The sequence below is a fragment of the Microcaecilia unicolor genome, chromosome 1 (genome assembly GCF_901765095.1).
Source record: "Microcaecilia unicolor chromosome 1, aMicUni1.1, whole genome shotgun sequence".
NCBI classification, from domain to species: Eukaryota; Metazoa; Chordata; class Amphibia; order Gymnophiona; family Siphonopidae; genus Microcaecilia; species Microcaecilia unicolor.
In genome coordinates this window covers 669,127,340-669,149,525 of record NC_044031.1, presented here as the reverse complement: position 1 = coordinate 669,149,525, position 22,186 = coordinate 669,127,340, and the positions used below count along the sequence as shown (strand labels likewise).

The 22,186-nt window shown below is 44.0% G+C and overlaps 1 protein-coding gene across 1 annotated transcript in view; it reads left to right on the top strand.

Moving 5' to 3' along the window:
• ALPK3 (alpha kinase 3) overlaps positions 1-22,186 on the top strand; it is a 203,108-nt gene that overhangs the window by 153,323 nt on the left and 27,599 nt on the right. Inside the window, exon 9 of the mRNA XM_030187187.1 lies at positions 17,742-17,869. Coding sequence (XP_030043047.1) covers positions 17,742-17,869 — 128 coding nt within the window. The remainder of the gene's footprint in view (positions 1-17,741; positions 17,870-22,186) is intronic.

The following is a 22,186-nucleotide window of genomic DNA, read 5'->3' as shown; positions in this document are numbered from 1 at the left end:
TGATTGGAATGGCCTCCCAGTGGGGGTTGTGGAGATGAGGACTGTGTCAGAATTTTAGAAAGTGTGGGACAGGCATGTGGAATCCCTTAGGAAAGGAAGAGTTAGTGGGCAGACTGGATAGGCCACTTGGCCCTTATCTGATGTCATATTTCTGTTTCTATTTCTGTCATGGTATGCACAAAACTTAACTATTTGGAGACATTGCCCCCTCCTGGGCTTTATTACATAGGCCCTAAAATGTTCACAGGCTGCTTCAAGACACATTTAAGTATATACAGGCAGACCTGGATTTAGGTATATAAAACATTCGAGTAAATTCCTTTAAAAAGGTGATAAGTAAATCCAAATAAATAAATAAATTCTAGTTGCAGTATAGTGCTGTTTGAGACTATGAATTGTAAACGTGCTTCTAGGCTCTTAAGGATTCAGTTCCCTTCAGAAGATCTGAGCGAAAATAGCTGTGGGCAGGATCTAAGTTCCTCTTTCTTTTGAACTTTTTTTTTTTGTTGGCTGGGTGTCTGATGTTGATTGTAGGAAACAGAGAATAGTGTGTAGGTGGGTCACGCGGTTTGTGTTTATGGAACTCTAGTGTGAAAAACCGGCAGCGACATTAGCACCTGGATATAGAAGTTAAGTTATGACTTTATACTTGCTATTGTTAAAACAAGTACAGCCTCGTTATATCTTTTCAACACCGTCCAACACATGAGTCTATAGTGTGTACACAGAGATCTTGAAGAGATAAAATTATTTCAGGACTATAAGATAGTGAAGACATTAAATACCTCCACAATAAAATAATTGAATAATAGAAAAAGAGAAAAACGGATAAAAAAGATACAAAAAAAAGTGGTTGGAGGAGGGTTAGTCGATGATTATAACTGTCACAAAGCAGGGGCCCGCCATGATTGGTGTTATAACAACCCCGGTGACTTTATGAGACTTCCCCTTAAACCACAGAAACATCATACATATAGTAACAAGACGTGAGATACATACGCCCACTATAATTTCTACTAGTTTGTGTATTGTATAGTTATGTAACAAAGGCAGCCTAAATTGGAACATGCACAAATCAAAAGGGGGCATGGCTATGAGAGGGAAATGAGTGGGTCAGGGGTGTTCACAAAAGATGCAAGCAGTGTTACAGAAGAGCAGGGATCTGCACCCAATTTGCATGCCAGAATTTACACCAGCTTTCAGCAGGCATAAGTCCTTGCACCCAAAGTTGAGCACTAACTTGGTGCTCAACACCACTCTATAGAGTACTCGTCCTGAAGCGCCCTTTATAGAATAGCATTGACCGCCGAATTTTATCGGCACCAAATTTTGGGGGTCATTTATAGAATCTGGCCCTTTGTATCTAGCAACTGGGGGCTCAGCTTCTCCACTGCAGGGGTAGCTGTAACGTGTCACTCACTAAAGGTGATGGAACCTTTGCAAAACTTAGTTGAGGAACCATTTCTCCGCCATCCTCTCAAAATCATGGGGAACCTGCTGGGCCAGTCTTAGATCTGGTAGCAGTGGCCGCAACAGGCAATGAGAATGGGAACTGTGTCAGAACATGTTCATGGGCCTTTTCTCACACACACACACCCTGATTCTATAAAGGTCACCAAAAATTGCACACGCAAATTTAGGCGGGTTACCAATTTGCACATCCAATTTAATAGAATAATGATCCAATTAGTGCCAATAATTGGCTTTTTACCAAGCAATTATTGGAACTAATTAGATTTAATTGGGACTAAAGCGCATAAACTTAGGCGTAGGATCCGTGCCTTAAATTTATGTGTTGTACAAAAAACAGGGTGAGGAAAAGGAAGGGTCATGGGCATTTCAGAGTGGAATGGGGGGCATTTTTGAGTTATGCATGTAATTACTGAATATGGGTGCTCCGCACATAAATTTAGGTGTGGGCATTTGCACCATGTTTGTCGTTGGTGCAAATGGCGGTGCCTAGATTTACGCATGATCTCTCCGCCTAAGTGGTTATTCTCTAAACCATGCCGAACTTTAGACATGGCTTATAGAATACTGCTTAGATGAGTATTTTTCATTGCCAATTTTTTTAGGCTCTGTATAGAGAATCTAGCCCACAATGCCTCACCCCTTGTACTCACTATTTGCTGTTACTGCTAAGTCTGAAACAGCCCCGGCTCCAGTAATTTTGCTGCTGTTTGGGAGAAATGAAATCCACAGGTTGGAGTGCGGAAGGAAGCAAAGAGGTTTACCCTATCCCTTTTACAAACTTGACCTAGCGGCTGCCGGTGTGGTAGCCGTTAGCATGGCTTTGTAAAATGGGGAGTGGGGGGCTTAGTGTTTATTGTATTAAAAAGTGGAAGAGGAGAAGCAGTGGCTTCCTGCTGCCAACCAGCTTCAACACCGCTGTCACTCAATTTTCCCTCAAACAGAAGGGGAAGGAAACTTCACTTACAATCTGAATGTTTCATCTAATTTCCTGTTAAACCTGGTGATAAAGATGTATTTTTCTGAAAAATGCATGCTGAAAGAAATTTAAAAACGTATTTGTAGGAGCTCAAATTTATTAACCTTTTATATCAATAATGCCACATTGTTACACTAGCAGGAGAAAAACAGTGAGGCACAAAAGGCGAGGATTCAAATAATTAAAAGTCCAGCGAGTTTTTATTGGAAAGTCTCAATACCATGTGTTGCGAGGGACTTGACACAGCCGTGTTTTGGCAACAAATGCCTGTGTCAACAATCTTCTAACCTTATAATAAACAGATGGGTGCATGTATTGGATGCACACTGGCCCATTTCTGCACCGTGTCAGGAAATGAATGTGCGGCAAAATTAAAACCAACACGTGTCTATTTAAGGCCTGAATCCTTAATGTCACCAACAGCTGATTACCGCCGGGACCGCCCCTGGCAGTAGAAAATAAAAAATGATTTTCTACTACGTGTTTTTGGCGTGTGCCAAACTTGGAATTACTACCAGGCGCATGCGCTAGCCGGACAGTAATGCCAATGTGACGCATGCTGCACGCATGTAGGCCCTTACGTGCCTTTGAAAAAGGGCTCCTGGGAATATATAAATGTATATTATCTTGTGATTAAAAAAATACAATCTAAATAACATATAAGAATACAATATCTTGTTTGCTGACTATGATTGACTTGCCAGCCAGAAATGCTGACCCGTCCTCAGGATTATATCTCACCTTGCACTATCCCAGCTGGAAAGGCTGTAAGCACGGATCTATTCAGGCGTCAAGCTTTCCCTTCATCAGTGCACAACTGTGGAATGCACTCCCTAGAGACATCACCAGTCTGAGAGACTACCTTACCTTTCGCAAGGCACTAAAAACGCATCTGGTTACCAAAGCATTTTCTCCGGGAACAATATAGGACTATCGCCTCTGCCAGCTGGCATACGTGGATCCTGTTTAGTCCTATTCTTTTGTACTGTTATATGTAAATTATCCTTTCTTTCTTGCCCTTCTACTCTACTGTTCTCATTTGTATGTAATATCACCCGGAGTTCTCTCTCTCTCCGGTTTATGTAAGACACATTGAGCCTGCATGTCTGTGGGGATAATGTGGGGTATAAATACGTTAATAAATAAATAAATATCTTAAAATCAAACTCATGAAACCTCACGTAACTATAGATATCCAAAAGACATCAAAATGTGCATTACAAAGAAAATGAACAACTCATAAGTGACCCTATAGTAATTGAAACTAAACTACAATAGACCTAAGTAAGAATACATAAAAGTTAACAAAAGTCATCTTGTATAAATTATGTACACACAGAATTAAAAGTAAAAAACAATCAAAATTTATCTGTGTATGAAATGTATAGAAACAGATGTCAAAGATGTCTTGTATGCAACAATATACATAGTAACATAGTAGATGACAGCAGATAAAGACCTGCACGGTCCATCCAGTCTGCCCAACAAGATAAACTCATATGTGCTACTTTTTGTGTATACCTTACCTTGATTTGTACCTGTCCTTTTCAGGGCACAGACCGTATAAGTCTTCCCAGCACTATCCCCGCCTCCCAACCACCAGTCCCGCCTCCCACCACCGGCTCTGGCACAGACCGTATAAGTCTGTCCAGCACCATCCCCACCTCCCAACCACCAGTCCCGCCTCCCACCACCGGCTCTGGCACAGACCGTATAAGTCTGCCCAGCACTATCCCCACTTCCCGCCACCGGCTCTGCCACCCAATCTCGGCTAAGCTCCTTAGGATCCATTCCTTCTGAACAGGATTCCTTTATGTTTATCCCACGCATGTTTGAATTCCGTTACCATTTTCATTTCCACCACCTCCCGCGGGAGGGCATTCCAAGCATCCACTACTCTCTCTGTGAAAAAATATTTCCTGACATTTTTCTTGAGTCTGCCCCCCTTCAATCTCATTTCATGTCCTCTCGTTCTACTGCCTTCGCATCTCCGGAAAAGGTTAGTTTGCGGATTAATACCTTTCAAATATTTGAACGTCTGTATCATATCACCCCTGTTTCTCCTTTCCTCCAGAGTATACATGTTCAGGTCACCAAGTCTCTCCTCATAAGTCTTGTAACGCAAATCCCATTCCATTCTCGTAGCTTTTCTTTGCACCGCTTCAATTCTTTTTACATTCTTAGCAAGATACAACCTCCAAAACTGAACACAATACTCTAGGCGGGGCCTCACCAACGATTTATACAGGGGCATCAACACCCCCTTTCTTCTGCTGGTCACACCTCTCTCTATACAGCCTAACAACCTTCTAGCTAAATTATGTTAACGAGGTTAATGGAAATAATAAAAAATGAATTCTATGATCCAGGCAAGAATACTATGTTGTTTGTTTTTGAAATCAAATGTCCAAATTCCTAGGTAGAATCATGTGTTGCTAATATTCAAAATTAAGGAATGAAAAAACTTCATACCTTTCCAGTAAAATAGAATTAGGAGCAGATCTGATGAATATCAAAATTAGGGACAGTGTGCTTGAATCAGCACAATAAGTTAACATTGGCAATCAAATCCATTTTTGCACTCACCCAAAAAAAAGAACATAAAACAGGATTTAGTGGAGAAAATTTGGCCGCAACTTTATTAAACCATTGTCAAATAAATATAAATTAGCATTTTCAAATGACCTTTAGTTCAATTTATCTATCTGTTGCTGCCAGACAGTGATGAATTAGCTGCCCAATTAACAAATTATTATTAAATATTAAGCATTCCTTCTCATATGTATTGCAATGAAGCCCAGGAGTCGTCAAGGCCTCACCTTATGCAAGTGGCAGTCTGGCACACCAGCTTACCTTCCCCACACCTGCGATCCTTCCCCCACCCCATTCCAATTGGGTCACTGAACCAAAACCAAACTCCCAAAACATAAGGTACAATAAACCTTAAACATCAATCCCTAAATACAACCTGAAAATCCAATGGGAGGGCTCAAAAACTTGATAGTTGTTCTCAAATTACTCCAGTCCAAACGTGCACTTCCTCAACCAAACCTAACCACAAAATTGTCCAACCTTCACTTCCTGCCTTCCTATTTCCACCAATCACCCTTGCTCTGCTTGCCTCATCTAATATTCACTACCTTCCCCTCTCCTTCAATTTTCCTTGGCACCCACTGCATTCTCCCTTTCAGCTGCTCCAAAATTATTCTACTTTCCTTCCTCCCAGCACTGCTCAATATGAGAAACCATGAATTTATTTCTTAAATTCATCCCACTACCCCAGTTAATTATTAACTGTCTCTATCACAATTAAATAAATGTAATTCTTATTTATTTATTTATTTATTTATGTATGTATTTATTTATTTATTTAATCAGTATGAATTACTTACTCACTATAACCCCTTCAATCCCTTCCCTTCCTCCCTTCACCCACCCAGGCCACCCATCCTCTGACTAAATACATGGGTCAACTCCAACAGGAGCGATGCCAACATTATATGCCTTCTGGTAGTTCATCGAGCTTCCTCTATAAATAAAAACGAGTATGTTACTGTCACTCACATAGACAAAAAATTAGAAGCTGTTTAAAAAAACAAACCACAAAACTGGTACAGATGTAAGAACGCTCTGAATCTGAGCCTTATGGGTTGTCAATATAGTGCAATAGTTCTGAAAGTCAATCATATAAAAATTATAGTGTAAAATTTATGAACTTGAGTCAACAACAAAAGAATTCTAAAAATGAACTAAGGGGCTCTTTTACAGGGGTTTACAGTGCTTTTTTGGGACTCCCGCCGGCTCAACGTGGTCACTGGTGGTAGTCCCGCCCCGAGCATGCGCCATTTCTGTGGGAAAAATAAAACCACTGGAAATGGCTTGCACGGCGGTAACTCGGCGGTAATCGGGCATTGTCATGTGCTGCCTGGTTACTGCCGGGTTAGCATGGGAGCCCTTATCGCCACCTCAATGGGTGGCAGTAAGCAGTGGTGATCCTAGGTCGGCTGCCACCCGCCGCTGCGCACCCCCCCCCCGGGTGCAGCATGACACCCCCCCCCGGCGCAATGACACTCTCCTCCCCGGTGCATCAAGCCCCCCCGGGTGCAATGACACCCCCCTCCCCGTTGCATCAAGCCCCCCCCCCGGGTGCATTCTTGGCTGCTGGAGGGTGCAGAGAGCAGCCGTGTGCCTGTCGGCTCCACTGGCTCCCTGCTCCCTCTGCCCCGGAACAGGAAGTAAGGGAGCAGGGAACCAGCGGAGCCGACAGGTGCGCAGTTGCTCTCTGCACCCTCCAGCAGTGTGCATCCGGGGCGGACCGCCCCCACCGCCACGCCCTTCCTACGCCACTGGCGGTAAGGGCTCCCCATTGTATGGCCATGCGGTAAGAGTTCTCTTACCGCATGGCTATGTGTTCTGGGGTAAAAAGGTCTCTGGTGCATGGGAACAATGGCCCCCACTGCCAGCGCAGGGCCCTTTTTTTGCAACTTGGTAAAAGGGCCCCTAAATTACATTACTACAACGAACAAAAACTTTGTTTAAAAAACAGATGCGCTTTAGAGAAAAACCGGTTGTGAAGCTGGTACAAACATAAGGGTGCAATGAGTCTAGACCTTACGGATTTTCAACGTAATGCAATTATTCCGAGCAGAACGCATATGAAAATAAGCAGAAAAATGTAGAGGCATGAGTGCATCTGAACATGTGTATGTGTATATTTTGAAAGAAACATACTTACCAAACAAATGTGCAGCGCAGTTGCCACAGAGTGAGCAGCATCTCTGTGTCAGGAAAAAGATTGAGTGAGCATATGTGCATGGTTTTAAAGGGGCTATTTTAGTGCCAAAAACTGTGTGTAAACAATGCTAATCAAAAAATAATACATGTGTGCAAGTGTGGATTGATTATAGTGTTTTTCTGTGAGTTTTCTTATCAGATTTCTGTGGAGATACTGATTCATACATCCATATAGGACTTTTTCATTACCTTATTCATACATATTTTATATATTTTTTTAACTTCCATTTTCTAGAATATGTATTATCCTATATAATAAAACTCACCCTCAACGTTCTGAGGACACTGACGTCACTGTCAGTTCCTCTGGGCACTTCCTTCCGGTTCGAAGGGTTCGTGGTGGTGAAGCCACCGAAATCACTGTGTTGGGGCCCCGCCCTCGCGTCAAATGTTATGACGTCGAGGGCGGAGCTATGGCGTCAGTGGCTTCACAACCAACGACTCAGCACATTGAAGGTGGCGTTGGCGTGCGTTGACGAAGTCCGCAACAATGGCAGTCAGTGCCTTCACAACGCCGAAGGGGTGAGCAGAGGGGGGTTCGGGAGGAGAACCTTGCTAGAACCCGTTTCATTTGCGCCAGAAACGGGCATGTTTTACTAGTATTTATATACTAGTAAAAAAGCCCCGTTTCTGATGCAAATGAAACGGGGGCTAGCAATGTTTTCTTCTGTGTGCATGTGGGAGTGTGTGTGTCCTTGCCCTCTGGCCTCTCTCCCCTCCCCCCTCTGAGTCCTTCACTGTTACAGAGCCAGTGATTTGATTTCGTGCTCTGCTGTTTTCCTTCACTGACTGTGTTACAGAGAGGGTGGGGCAGACACTCATAGGGAAACCGGATATCTCGCCCCCTTCACACTTCCGGCTGGAGGCTTCATAGAACGTTGGTGTTGCTTTTTATATAGAGAGATTTTTTCTTTTGTGAGATGCTGCTTGCAATTTCTGTTTTAGGAAGATGTGGGAAACAGTGACATCTTGTGGTCATACGAACAACAGAACATTATCTGTGTTGCTCTATGCTCATGAAGAGCACTCTGGCCCCTTTTACCAAGCTGCGGCAAAAGGGGGCCTGCGCTGGCGTCGGCACATGTTTTTTGATGTTCACCAAGGCTCCCTTTTACCACAGTGGGTAAAAGGTAGGTCTTTCTTTTCTTTAGGAAATGGCCGTGAAGCAAGCGAAGCACTTGCCGTGCAGCTCTGACGATTATTATACCTTTGACCATGTCTCACAATCTCCTTATGCTCATTGCTCAATCTCTTCCTCTCCATCCTTCCTACTCCTTACCCCTCCCAATATCTTCTTCTTTTGCTCATCCTATCTTTGTTTACCTCTCCATGCTCAATTTACATATCCTCAAAACCCCACTACTACTATGTTTACTACAACTTGTAACATTCTCCTTCAAGACTTTGTAATTCTATTTACAATGTAAACCGCATTGAACCTGCTATGTGTGGGAAAGTGCGGGGTACAAATGTAATAAATAAAAAATATATAAATTGCAACTAGTGGGACCAGCTAACTGGCATATATTCATCTGACTAGCACTTGCCTCCTATCTCTGCCAGGTGTTTGCCACATATGTGTGTGTATGGGAGGGGGAGGTAATTTTATAACAGGTTATCTATTGAAGAAGTTAAATAAATGTACCTATTTTATAAAGGCATTAACGTAATAGTGACAAATATCCCAATGAATGAAGAGTCTGCCCATAGGGAGTTATATCACAGGAGGCAGGACACAACAGAGGAAAGGCCCTGGCAGGATGGCCACAGAAGTCTGTTTCACTGCCTCAGCCTGTCACCCACCAGGACTCTGAAGGACCTTGGTGAGGGGGGGGGGGGGGGGAGAGAAAGAAATGCTGGACCCACAAAAGGGGTGGGGGAAGGGAGGAATGAAGAAAGGGAAAGAGTGCAATTTTAGTCACTGTTTCTCAAAATATATATAGCAGAATTAGAAAATGATCAAAGAAGGGTGACCAAAATGATAAAGGAAATGGAACTCTTCTTATATGAGGAAAGGCTGAAGAGGTTAGGGCTCTTCAGCCTGGAAAAGAGATGGTTGAGGGGGGATATGATAGAGGTCTACAAAATCCTGACTGGTGTAGAATAGGTAAAAGTTAATTGATTTTTTACTCTTTCAAAAAGTACGGAGACTAAGAGGCTTATTTTCGAAAGAGAAAAACGCCCAAATTCCGACCTAAATCGGGAGATGGACGTCTTTCTCTTGTGGGTGCCCAAATCGGTATAATCGAAAGCCGATTTTGGGCGTTTCCAACTGCACTCCGTCGCGGGAACGCATAAAGTTGACGGGGGCATGTCGGAGGCGTGGTGAAGGCGGGACTGAGGCGTGGTTATCGGCTGAGCAGAGATGTGCGTGCTCGGCCGATAATGGAAAAAAGAAGGGCGTTTTCAGAGAGAATTTAGGTCACTTTTGTTGGACCCGTTTTTTTCACGAACAGGTCCCAAAAAAGTGCCCTAAATGACCAGATGACCACCGGAGGGAACCGGGGATGACCTCCCCTGACTCCCCCAGTGGTCACTAACCCCCTCCCACCAAAAAAAAACAAATGTTAAACACTTTTTTCCCAACTTGTAAGCCAGCCTCAAATGTCATCCCCAGCTCCATGACAGCAGTATGCAGGTCCCCGAAGTAATTTTAGTTTAGTTAGTGCTGTGCGGGACCCATGCAGAGAGGAAAAATCGGAAGAAAAAAAAAAAAACAAGCAAGTGCAGTCAGGGACGTCTAAATTAGCAGGATAGTAAAAGGTGGAATCGAACCAGCAACCTTCTGATTATAAGCTCAGTGCTCTAGCCAGTGAACCACATTATTCAGGTGCTTAGATGTCCTTCCCTTTCCATTAAGTCCTTCCAAGTTTCTGTCAGCCAATCGCCGCTGTTTAGCTGACACAGATGTCAGCTAAATGAGCTGTGATTGGCTGACAGAAACTTGGAGGGACTTAATGGAAAGGGAAGGACGTCTAATCAGTGGTGCACTGGCTAGAGCAATGATCTTGTAATCCAAAGGTTGCTGGTTCAATTCCCCCTTTTACTATCTTTTAATTTGGACGTCCCTGACTGCACTTGCTTGCTTGTTTTTTTTTTTCTTCCGATTTTTCCTCTCTGCATGGGTCCCGCGCAGCACCAACTAAAGTAAAATTGCTCTGGGGACCTGCATACTACTGTCATGGAGCTAGGTATGATATTTGAGGCTGGCATAGAGGCATCTCAGGGGGACCAGTGCACTACGAATGCTGGCCCCTCCCAAGACCAAATGCCTTGGATTTGGTCGTTTTTGAGCTGGGACGCTTCGGTTTTGATTATCGCTAAAAAACAAAAACGCCCAGCTCAAAAAACGCCCTAATCCAATGTATTTTCGAAAAAAAAGATGGACGTCCATTTTTTTCGAAAATACAGTTCGGCCCGCCCCTTCACGGACCCGTTCTCGGAGATGGACGTTTTTACAAATGGGTGTTCGCGTTCGATTATGCCCCTCTAAGGGATACTCAATGAAGTTACATGGAAATACTTTTAAAACAAATAGCAGGAAATATTTTTTCACTTAATGAATAGTTAAGCTCTGGAACTCATTGCTAGAAAATGTGGTTACAGTGGCTAGCATATCTGGGTTTAAAAAAAGGTTTGGACAAGTTCCTAGAGGAAAAGTCCATTGTCTACCATTGAGTTAGACATGGGGGAAGCCACTGCTTGCCCTGGGATTGGTAGCATGAAATCCTGCTACTATTTGGGATTCTGCCAGATACTTGTGACCTGGATTGGCCACTGTTGGAAGAAGGATTTTGGGCTAGATGGACCATCTTTCTGACCCAGTACGGCTATTCTTATGTCCTTATGATACCAGACACTGGGAGGTTGGGTTGAGAAAGGGAAAGGGGCAGCAACAGGTACTGCAATCTTAGAGAGGGCCTGAGCCCAGTCCCCCAAGGCCCCCCTCCCAGTGGCTACACCACTGGTACAGACACATTTTCACATTTCAGATTTTGGAGGACATCTTTTTTCTATATAACAGTGGTCACAAAATTAATTTTGAGTCCTCCACCAGGCTTCTACTACCTCCTTGTGCCATTCCTTGGTGGTAATTTGCCTGTTATTGCATTCTAATTGTGTGCTGTTATTTTTTTGGGAGTGGGTGTGCTATGGGAGGGAATGGGCATGGAAGTGTTATCAAGTTAGCATGTTCTGATTAGTGCATGCTAACTGGCGGTAAGTGCTCCTGCATTCATTTTTTGTAAGTCCCACATGCTAATGGAAAAATTAGCATGGGACCTGCAAAAAAAAAAAAAAAACATTATTAAAAAGACCTAAATACTGCTACAGAAAGTGTGGGCTTAATGAGTGGGAACATCCCACATTAAAATGCATTAAGCCCAGATCTTAACACGTTTTAGTAAAAGGCCCCCTAAGTGTTTTATGGGTGAAACTTTGTTTGAATGATAGATTTTGCAAAATATATTGATTTTCCATGAGGTATGAGAAAATGTGGTGTTTGATATATTAATTGAAATATTATTAGAAATAGAAAAGGCAAGTAACTGAGAGAATGGCTGTCAAACTATTTGCAGTGTGAGTTCAAATGATAACTCACACTGCAAATAGTTTGACAGCGACTCTCAGTTACTTGCCTTTTCTATCTCTAATAATAATTAAGGAGTTAATTAGAGGTAATTGCTTTAGAAGCACAGACATACAGGAAGACAAAAACTCAGTAACCCTCATCAGGACTGCTGAAAACAAGCTGCCTCTGCTGGTGGGCGAGCACAAATTACGTGTATTCCGTTACTGGATAACTGTGTGTTTTGAAGCTTACGGCGGTTTAATAAATTCTGTGTGTTTCAGAGCCTAGAAGAAAAGAGAGTTTGTAAGCTAAAATAATGTGTGTTTTAGAGCTTAGTCAAGAAGAAAGCTTTGTCATAAAATAACTCTGTTGTGTGTATAGAATGATAAACTGCCAGGCAAAGTAGTATCTGAAGAAAAGATTTCACAAAAGCTTTTCTGTGAGAAGGTGTTGCTTGATTTTTCCCACTTTTTCTCATCATCTACCACCACCCCAGGCACATTCTTTTATATACAGATTATTCACCAAATGAAAATATTAGGAGGAAACGTTTTACCCTAAGAAATCATTTAGGAGTCCTTTTACTAAGCTGCGGTAAGCACTAATGCATAATTACTGAAGCAAAAAAGGGCTTACCGCGGGGTGTGCTCAGGTGTCCTGCAGTAGGTGTTGCATGTGCGCACGCTACCCATGTGCTAAATTTTTTTTTAGTGCTGGGGCGGGTCTGGCAGCAGAGAGTGGGTGTGTTCTGCAGCAGTGGGTGCTGTCGGGCACAGTACGGGGTTCCTAAGCCGCGCTTATCTCTCCAGTCCCGTCGCAGGAAGGCCGGGTGTCCGCGTCGCAGGAGGAGCCCCAGCGGCCGCAGAGCCGTGATCATGTCAGCGGGAGAGGAGCGCGGGGTGGTGGTACAGAAGGAGGGCTGTGTGATCCCAGGCCCAGCCCATTACATGGCAGCAGTGTGAGGCCCAGGGGACCAACCAATCCGCATTACCAGCTCTGTGGAAAAGGAGTTACTAGACTCCTTCAACTTCTTCTGTAGCCTGCTTTTTTTTTTTTTGCCTTGGCCTGTCCGGTCGTTGTCATCTCATCCCTTTTCTGCCACCAGAGCCTGGCACAGGCAGCAAAAGGGAGTCCAGCCTGCACCTTGGCCGCTAGATATCATCTGAAGTCCTTCCTACCAACCTATTTGGACCATTTTGGACTTCTTCCACCTTTCCTGATTTCACTGTACTTGTAACTCCCCTGATCTGGCCAAAGCCTTATAGTGTATTTTCCCCTCCCTTCCCTTTTCCCTCTGCTCCTTCTACCCTCTATACTGTCATTGTAACTGTTCCCTCAGTTCATTGTAAGCCACTTTGAGGCTGCTTTAAGTGGTATTAAGCTGGGTATAAATGTTCTGAATAAATAAATAAATAAATAAATAAATAAATAAATAACTGATTAGCATGAGCCTTTCTTGCCTACAAAACATGTGGCACTAGGGCTCAGGTGATAATGGCTACATGCTAATGGGAAAATTAGTATTTTCTCCCTTCCGTTTTACAGTTGTCATCTTCATGTCTCTATATTGTTGACTATATTATCAATTTGGTCCAACATATGAACATTTTTTGAACACAATTTCTCTGTTTTTTACTACAGATTGTCTTATGTATTTTACTCTGTAGTTTTTTTCAGAGAATTGTTCGCCTGTGATAAAAGCCATATCGGGTGTGTCCACTGAGTTGGTACCCTGGGCTATTGAGGCCTCTTTATTTAAATTTACTTGTTATATGGACACTAATGTGGTCCCTCTATAGAGCTACTTAAAGCTTTTTTGTTTACTTTCTATTATTATTGCTCTAAGCAGATTTTTTGAACTTTTTGACAAAATTAGTGCAAGGTCATTAATGGGGAAATGCAGTTAAAATGGCTTCAGCATGTGGGAATGACCCAAGTAAGGACGCGCTAAGGCCACTTTTTACCACAGTTTGGTAAAAGGGCCACTTAGGGATTTATAACAACAACAGAGTTAGTCCTTTGCAGGTCATTTACAAATCAATATAAAATACACCAAGTAAATGTAAAGGATTTTAAATTGGATTAAGCATTTCTCATTTCCTAAATGACTTTAAATAATTAGCAATTCAACAACGTTATGATCCTGACAACAGGATGGAAGCTAAATAGTCTCATTTTCAAAGCACATAGACTTAAAAGTTACACAGGTATTAAGGAGGCATCAGACCAAACAAATCAAATGAGGACATAGGAAGGTGCTGGAAAGAGAATTCAGGTATATATAAACACAAAGAGAGACAAACATTCAGACACAGGACATACACCAACATTCAGACACAGGACATACAAACACACACCTTCAGATATCCACACATTTGGACACACATACACAGGACTGGGACAGACAAACACACACACACACACACACTGCCTCTGAGAAGTGGACCCAGGACCACAAGAAAAGAAACTAAGTACAGGACTACAAACAAAGATTACATCGTGCCTATGTGCCCATGTTTGCCTACAAGTAAATGCTCATATCTGTCTGTATTATGTGTTTAAATCCAGGGGCCTGACCATTAGGCCACCTGAGGCAGCTTTGTGGTGTTTTACCTAATCACAGTTACTTTCCAAGCCCAGAAGTGGCAGCGATTCCCATATGCTGCCCTGCCACTGCCAGCGCCCTCCTCTTCCCTTTACTGCAGCTGCCTGAAGTAACTTCCTGTTTCGCTCAGGGTGTCAGTAGAAGCAGCGGCAAACACGTTGTATCACTCAGATATATTGAGGCACGCTTTGCCACATGTCAGAGCCACTGGGGCATGGGGGCAAATGGAAGGAGCAGCAGGAGGAGGCCATTCTGTAGAGGAAAGATAATCTGTTCAGTCAGCTCATCAGGCGGAGAAGGAGACACTAGGAGCCCAACGATGAGTGTGCCTAACAGCTAAATCAAGGTTTGTTTTGGATGAGAGAGCGTAACTGCATATGATGGTCGGTGGTTAGTATGGTGGACTTTTGTCCTTGGGAACTGGGTTCGATTCCCACTGCAGGCACAGGCAGCTCCTTGTGACTCTGGGCAAGTCACTTAACCCTCCATTGCCCCAGGTACAAATAAGTACCTGTATATAATATGTAAGCCGCATTGAACCTGCTATGAGTGTGAAAGCGCGGGGTACAAATGTAACAAAAAAACCCCAAAAAACTAGAGGTAGATCAGTGTCTGTTTCCTTCCTCTGTACTGGATCCCCAATCCTACTCCTCTCTTGGCTCCCCATTGACACCCCTCATCCCATGGTGCTTTCCCAAAGTACTAGAGGGTACTAAGGGGCCCTTTTACTAAGCCGCATAGGCGCCTACACGTGCCCGCCAATTCAGAGCTACCGCATGGCCCGTGCGGTAATTTCATTTTTTACGCTTGGCTGCTACGCGCACCAGAAAATATATTTTATTTTCTGGCGTGCACAAAAAATCGGGCGGTAACTCCAACTTGACGCACGTAGGCGATTACTGCACGGTAAGGTCTCAGACCCCAAATGGACGTTCGCCAATTTTGATTTTGCCACATGCCCATTTTTGGCAACAATTTTAAAAAGGCCTTTTTTACAGGCATTCTGAAAAATGGATCTGTGCGCACCCAAAACACACGCCTACATTACCGCAGCCCATTTTTCAGCGCACCTTTGTAAAAGGACCCCTAAGAGAAGGGAAGGTTGGAGGTCAAGCTTGGAGAGAGGGAAGAGGACACTGGGGATTGCCAGATCAAGGAGAGGGAGAGGGAACTGAGTATTGGGAGAGTCCAGAAGATTGGGAATTGAATGGGAGAGAGAAGTAGGGATGGAGCTGTAGGGGAAAAGAGAGAAGGTCTATAGTGGCAGTGGAATTGGTTACCATATGCATGCAGAAGGTGGAACTATTCTTGTACGCATCCTCTAAGGTTCAGAGCTTGAAGAAGAGAGGAGCTGTACCAGAGGGTGATTGGGAAGCTCAGCCTATCAGAGGCAGTGTGCTGCTAGTAGGGGGAGAGGAGGAGCCATTCTTCTTTATGGTGGCGGGTAAACTTTATTTATTTCTACATTTATATTCCACACTACCTTTCAAATTCTAGGCAGAGCACAATATTATATACAAAATAATTAAAGCCATCAACAAAAGATAAAACAAACTCAACAATACAATATTATCATTAGCCACTCAACAATCCACATTCTTGCTGGTTAGTCAGTAATTTCACTGCTGGTTACCACGGAAAGCCTTCCAAAATTACAATGCATTTATATGAAAGGACAGAGAAACAGATGCTACTGAATGTCTAAGCAGTGAATGGGGGTGGGTGGGGTGCTGGACTCCATAGTGTCAAGGGAGGAGATGCAGTGCTGGTGATGGAGAGAGAGGTATCCTGGGCCACCAATTGCCATTATTATTCTGTGTATGGGTGTGCAAGACACTGTGTTGTGGCTATTGAGTCCCTTTTATTGTTCTTGTGGTGGGGGGGGGGGGGGGGAGAGGAGAAATGGGGTTATGTTAGGGCCCAAAATGTTCAGAGAGGACAAGTAGAAATACTTGCATTATACTATATTTTTAGGGAATGTGCATCCCTGTAATCGTGTAATCAGGAGGAAGTGAATTTATGTTCTGTTTCTCAAATGTTACATTATCATCTTGGGATTTCCAGTTTGTGTCTGCATTTCTAAGTATTGTGACTAAAGACTAATTATGCTGTCCATGTTCTGCATGTGTGACTGAGAGAATGGATTCTGTACTTTCTCTATTGGTGTCTCTGCCAGCAGGCATGATGTAATATTTATTATGCTTAATCTTAAATGCTGCTAGGAGAAGGGAACACACCATGAAACTAATAGGTAGCCACCCACCAGCAAACACATAGCTCCCTTTCTGTATCAGGCCCTATATATCTAATTTCCATACCCCTTGCCTTGTGTCCCCTCAACCTTGAATTTACATAAGTACATAAGTATTGCCATACTGGGACAGACCAAAGGTCCATCAAGCCCAGCATCCTGTTTCCAACAGTGGGCCAATCCAGGTCACAAATACCTGGCAAGATCCCCAAAGAGTTCTAAACATTTTATACTGCTTATCCCAGAAATAGTGGATTTTCCCCAAGTCCAATTTAATAATGGACTATGGACTTTTCCTTTAGGAAGCCGGTCAAACCTTTTTTAAACCCCGCTAAGTTAACTGCCTTTACAACGTTCTCCGGCAACAAATTCCAGAGTTTAATTACACGTTGAGTGAAGAAAAATTTTCTCTGATTAGCCCTCTCCTCAAGTCACTTCACTGGCTCCCTATCCGTTTCCGCATTCAATCCAAACTTCTCTTACTGACCTATAAATGCATTCACTCTTCCACTCCCCAGTACCTCTCCACTCTTGTCTCTCCCTACGCCCCCCCTCTGTTCTGTAGATAAATCTCTCTTGTCTGTCCCCTTTTCCACTACTGCTAATTCCAGACTCCGTTCCTTTTACCTCGCTGCACCTCACGCCTGGAATAGACTTCCCGAACATGTACATCTAGCCCCGTCTTTGCCCATTTTCAAATTCAGGCTAAAAGCCCACCTCTTTAACGCTTCTTTTGACTCCTAATCACTGCTCACTTGTCTGTACCTTTTATCCCCACCTCTTTAATTCTCTTACCTCTTAATTATTCTGTTTGTCTGTCCTATTTAGATTGTGAGCTCTTTGAGCAGGGACTGTCTTTACGTGTATGGTGTACAGCGCTGTGTATGCCTTGTAGCGCTATAGAAGTGTTAAGTAGTAGTAGTAGATTCGTTTTAAATTTAGCAGTTCAATTATGTCATTTCAGCTCTTTGGCACTCTTGCTGTCTTTGCTGGTGTTAGAAAGTTTATGTTGTGATCCTCTGTGTTTATAAATGAAGCACTGATTTCTTTTCCTTGATATACTTCGTTCTAGTTCTGGTGACGAGGGGCAGGTGGCACTGGCCATTGTGCTGGCATCCAAGAAGGACTGTGGAGTGTATCAGTGCACTATCCAGAATGTCTACGGAACAGATTCCACTGACTACCTACTCAGTGCCGAGGGTAAGCGCGGGAAGGGATGAGTGACCTGGTGGGTTAATGCAGTTAAAGTTGTCAACTGGATCCATACTATGTTGTCAGACTGAAATTGGTCTTTGCCCATGTGCAGTGGTAGTTTTTATTCAACTCATGTATAAGTCAAAGGCAGTTTTGGGGCTAAAAGTGGCCAAAATTGGTGGGACCTGTGTTTAACGGCACACACACACACACACACACACACACACACACACTTACTTTTCCCCTGCCTCACTCACACCCCACCACACAGATCCAGCATGCCGTCTCTGCTGCCACCTGCATCACACATAGATCCAGCATGCCACCCGCATCACACATAGATCCAGCATGCCCTCTCTGCTGCAATCCCAAGCATGTCTTTTTGGTCTCTCCCCCCACCCACGTGGCACATGAATCTCTCAGGCATCTGAATTCACCCCCCCCCCCCCAGCCATGTACATGTACCTTCATAACTTTCTTCCGCAAAGCACCGGCACTGCAGCGACACACCTAAACTGCCAGAGCTCTGCTCCGGAGCACGCCCTCTGACTCATTTCACTCCCCCTGACTCAACTTCCTGTCTCTTATGGGCAGAACAGGTCAAAGGGCACAGTCTGAAGCAGAGCTTAGTTGGCTTAGGTTAACTGCTACAGTGCCAATGTTTTGTGGAAGAGAGTTTTGAAAGTATGGTGGGGGGGGGGGGGGTGAGATGCTGGAGCAGAGATGCCAAGGGTGGCCCATTCCAATGCTGGTTTTCTCGTGGGCCCTAGCCATGTCTAAAACTAGTTCTGGCAGATGCGCATTCCAAAAACTGACCTATTCCAATCAATAAATAGAAAATATAATATTTTTTCTACCTTTGTTGTCTGGTCATTTTATTTTTCTTATTATGTTGGTTCTAATCTCTGGTTTCTGCTTTCTTCTCTTAACTATCTTGCCAGAGTCTCCTTGTCCATTTTGCACTTTTCTCACTATGTCCACCATCCATTTTCTGTTTGTGTCCCTATCTATCTTACCCAGTGTGATAAAACAGTAGGTTTCAAGCCTGTAAAACTTATTTCTTGAAGTGTATTTCTCTAATTTGGCCAGCAGGTGGGGCATGTTTATGTTTAAAGCTGTTACAGAGAACTGACTGTTCCCTCTTTAGTTAACATTGATAAGAGTGATGTGGCCAACTATTTTTAAAACTTGTTGTTCTGGGCTCTGATTGGTCAAGGAGCTTAATTCCTTTAGAATGTACTGGCTTTTTCTCCAGTATTAGCCAGGGAGAAAAGAGAGAAGGATCTCTTTGCTGAGGCCCTGTGAACAGTTATATTTCATAACTTGTGAGCAGCTATATGTCCTGATCTCCCTATGTACTATTTAGATAGTAAATAAATGTTTAGATAGTGTTATAATTGATCCATATTTCAGTTACCTGTTGTTTGTTGATTGCACCTTTTCTGTTCATTGTCCTAATTTTTCATGACAATAAACATTTTTAGTTTATTGCCTCTGCTTGTCTGGACTGACTAAGAATCCTGGCGGTTTGTGTGTTGGGTCTGTGAGTTCTTTTTAGGAACTGTGGGACCACTGGGAGTGTGGCCTCAGTAACTTAGAAATCACTGGGGAACACCTTGAGAGTGGGAGACTCACCCAGAAGTGGTTGGGAACCAGTCGGTGGGAGGAGAGTGCTAGTGTAGAGCACAAGCGGCAGGTGCAGGTGGACCTCAAGGGGATACACCCTCTAAGTGGCCATAGGGTAGCCCCAGGCAGGTGGCTAGGCATTTCATGACACCCAGCATCACCTCTGTCCTTCCGCCATGTTGAGCATCTCCCATTTCTGCATCCCTATTCCCCTTCCCCTCCATGTGCCAGCCTCTCTCTCTCTTTTTCTTCCCTCCTGTCTGTCCTGACCAGCATCTCTTCCTCTATCTTTCCTCCTTTTGCCCCCCCCCAGGGGTCCAGCAAATGTTCCTTTCTCTTCCCTTGCTTCTGTTCTGCCTCCCTTTTGCAGGACCAGCATCTCCCCTCATCCTCTTTTCCCACAGGTCCTGACACCTCTCTCTTTCCTTGTCCTTCCCCCCTCTAAAGTCCAGCACCTCTTTCCCTCTCTGCCTCCTTTTTCTTCCTCACCCCCTCATTTGATCAATTCCCTATCTGTCCAACACCTTTGTCCCTCTTTGCCCCCTCCCCCCAATGTAGGCACCTTTCCCTCCTACCCCCCATCCCATGCAGGCACCTCTCACTCCTTGCACCTGTTCTCAACTGTATATAATCTTTGCACATGATAGATGCAACATTTGGTGCAAAAATGCTATTATTAACAGACTATTTAAAAAAAAAAAAAAACACAGTTGAAAAAGTGCAAACTAAGATTATATACAGTTGAGAACTGGTGTCTTTGCTCTATGATTTGTGGTTTATTGGTTTATTACATTTAACATAGCGATCTTTACAAGTAACAGCAGTCTCTTAATCTTCATAAGCACAAAAATTTCCTACACGGAAATGTCCACCTAAACATTTGCTTTATTAGTACCAGTTGGGGCAGTTTCCCATTGAGCAGGAAGACCAAGACCCCAGACCCATTTGGCCCCACAGTATGGGGTAAGAGACCCCTTATGTTCTTATCAAAAATTTCCCAAGACAAATTTTTCCCCCACCACCAGCAGCCACAATAAAGCCAACAGCACAAGTAGTTTTAGTGGGAGAGGTGGCAATTCTCCCCACCACAGGGACAACACTCTCTGCCAGCACTGGGGGGGGGGGGGGGGGGGAGGAAGGGGAGCGGCTCGCAGGTCACCTGCAAAAGACAGGCAATAGCCAGCTACCCTCATAGGATGCAGAGACCGGGGTGGATGGGGAGGGGTGTGAATTTCCATTGGCAGCACTTCTCCTACAATGGCCAGCAGCTCCCTCTGTCTTCTTCTCCTCATGCCCTGTGCAGGGGGTCCTGCTCGTTGCAGCCCAGGCTCACGCTGCAGCTCGTGCAGGATCAAATCAGATGGAGCTTTGACCCTGGATCCCACATGTCACTTGATTATTGCTGGCCCTTCCTCCTCTCCCGGTGCAGGAAGTCCAGACTGGAAGGTGAGGTCTAGCCCGGGACCTGCGCTTGCAGCCTCCCTCCGTCCGTCTGTGTGTAGTACTGTTGAGCAGCAGTGATCCCCAGTCATTGCTGCCCGTGCAGCTCTACAGTTTAACATGGCTGCGGCCTCTCGAGGTAGTCTCATGAGAGTTCGCGGAAAACATTTTAGACCGTGGAGCTGGCACGTGAAGCAGCGATTTGGAAATCGCTGCTGCCCAACGACACGCCAAAGTTCCCTCCTGTCAGTGCATGAGATGAGGGTGCTTTGGCGTGTGAGCTGGAGTCGGGGCCTGAAAGGGTGTGTCACATGCTAAATACGTGTGACTTGTTAGTTCTGCTGGAGAGATTCTCATGCCGCTGGCAGGAGAGGTAGGGGATTGCCAATAATTTTTTTAGTATTATGGGTGTTTCCTGTACATAAGACAGCCAAGTTTTTTGGAAGCATTTTTTTGCTCAAATTTCTCGACATATAGTTGGGTATATACAGTAACTAGATCTCATAGTACATAAGTATTGCCATACTGGGAAAGACCAAAGGTCCATCAAGCTCAGCATCCTGTTTTCAACAGTGGCCAATCCAGGTCACAAATACTTGGCAAGATCCCAAAAAAGTACAAAACAATTTATGCTGCTTATCCCAGAAATAAGCAGTGGATTTTCCCCAAGTCCATTTTAATAATGGTCTATGGACTTTTCCTTTAGGAAGCCGTCCAAACCTTTTTTAAACCCCGCTATGGTAAACCGCCTTTACCACATTCTCTGGCAACGAATTCCTGAGGAAACAGGAAATTATATCAGAAAGGCGGGCCATAGTAAAGAGAAGAGGCCGGTGCTAGCGGCAGGGCAGTATATAGGAATCGCTGCTGCCATTGCTGCCTTTTGGAAAATGTAAAAAGAAGGTAAACTTGGGGAAGCGGGTGGAGGAAGGAAGGGGAAGATGACGCTCCAGGAAGAGTGCCACCTGAGACCCCGCCTCAGTTGGCCTGATGGTAGGGCTGCCACTGTGCATAAGTTCTCATGCATAAAGCTGGCATGAGACTGCGGACTTACACTAATATTCTATAACAGCAACTTCACTTAACCGGATAGGATTTCTCAATTTCCTGGTTTTCTGGTTAACTAACTGCATAGGTTCTGTTCTAGAATGTAGAGAGGTGTGGTAGCCGCATTAGTCCACTTTTAAAGGTAATCAATAGAAATAAAACATGGAAAAGAAAATAAGATGATACCTTTTTTATTGGACATAACTTAAT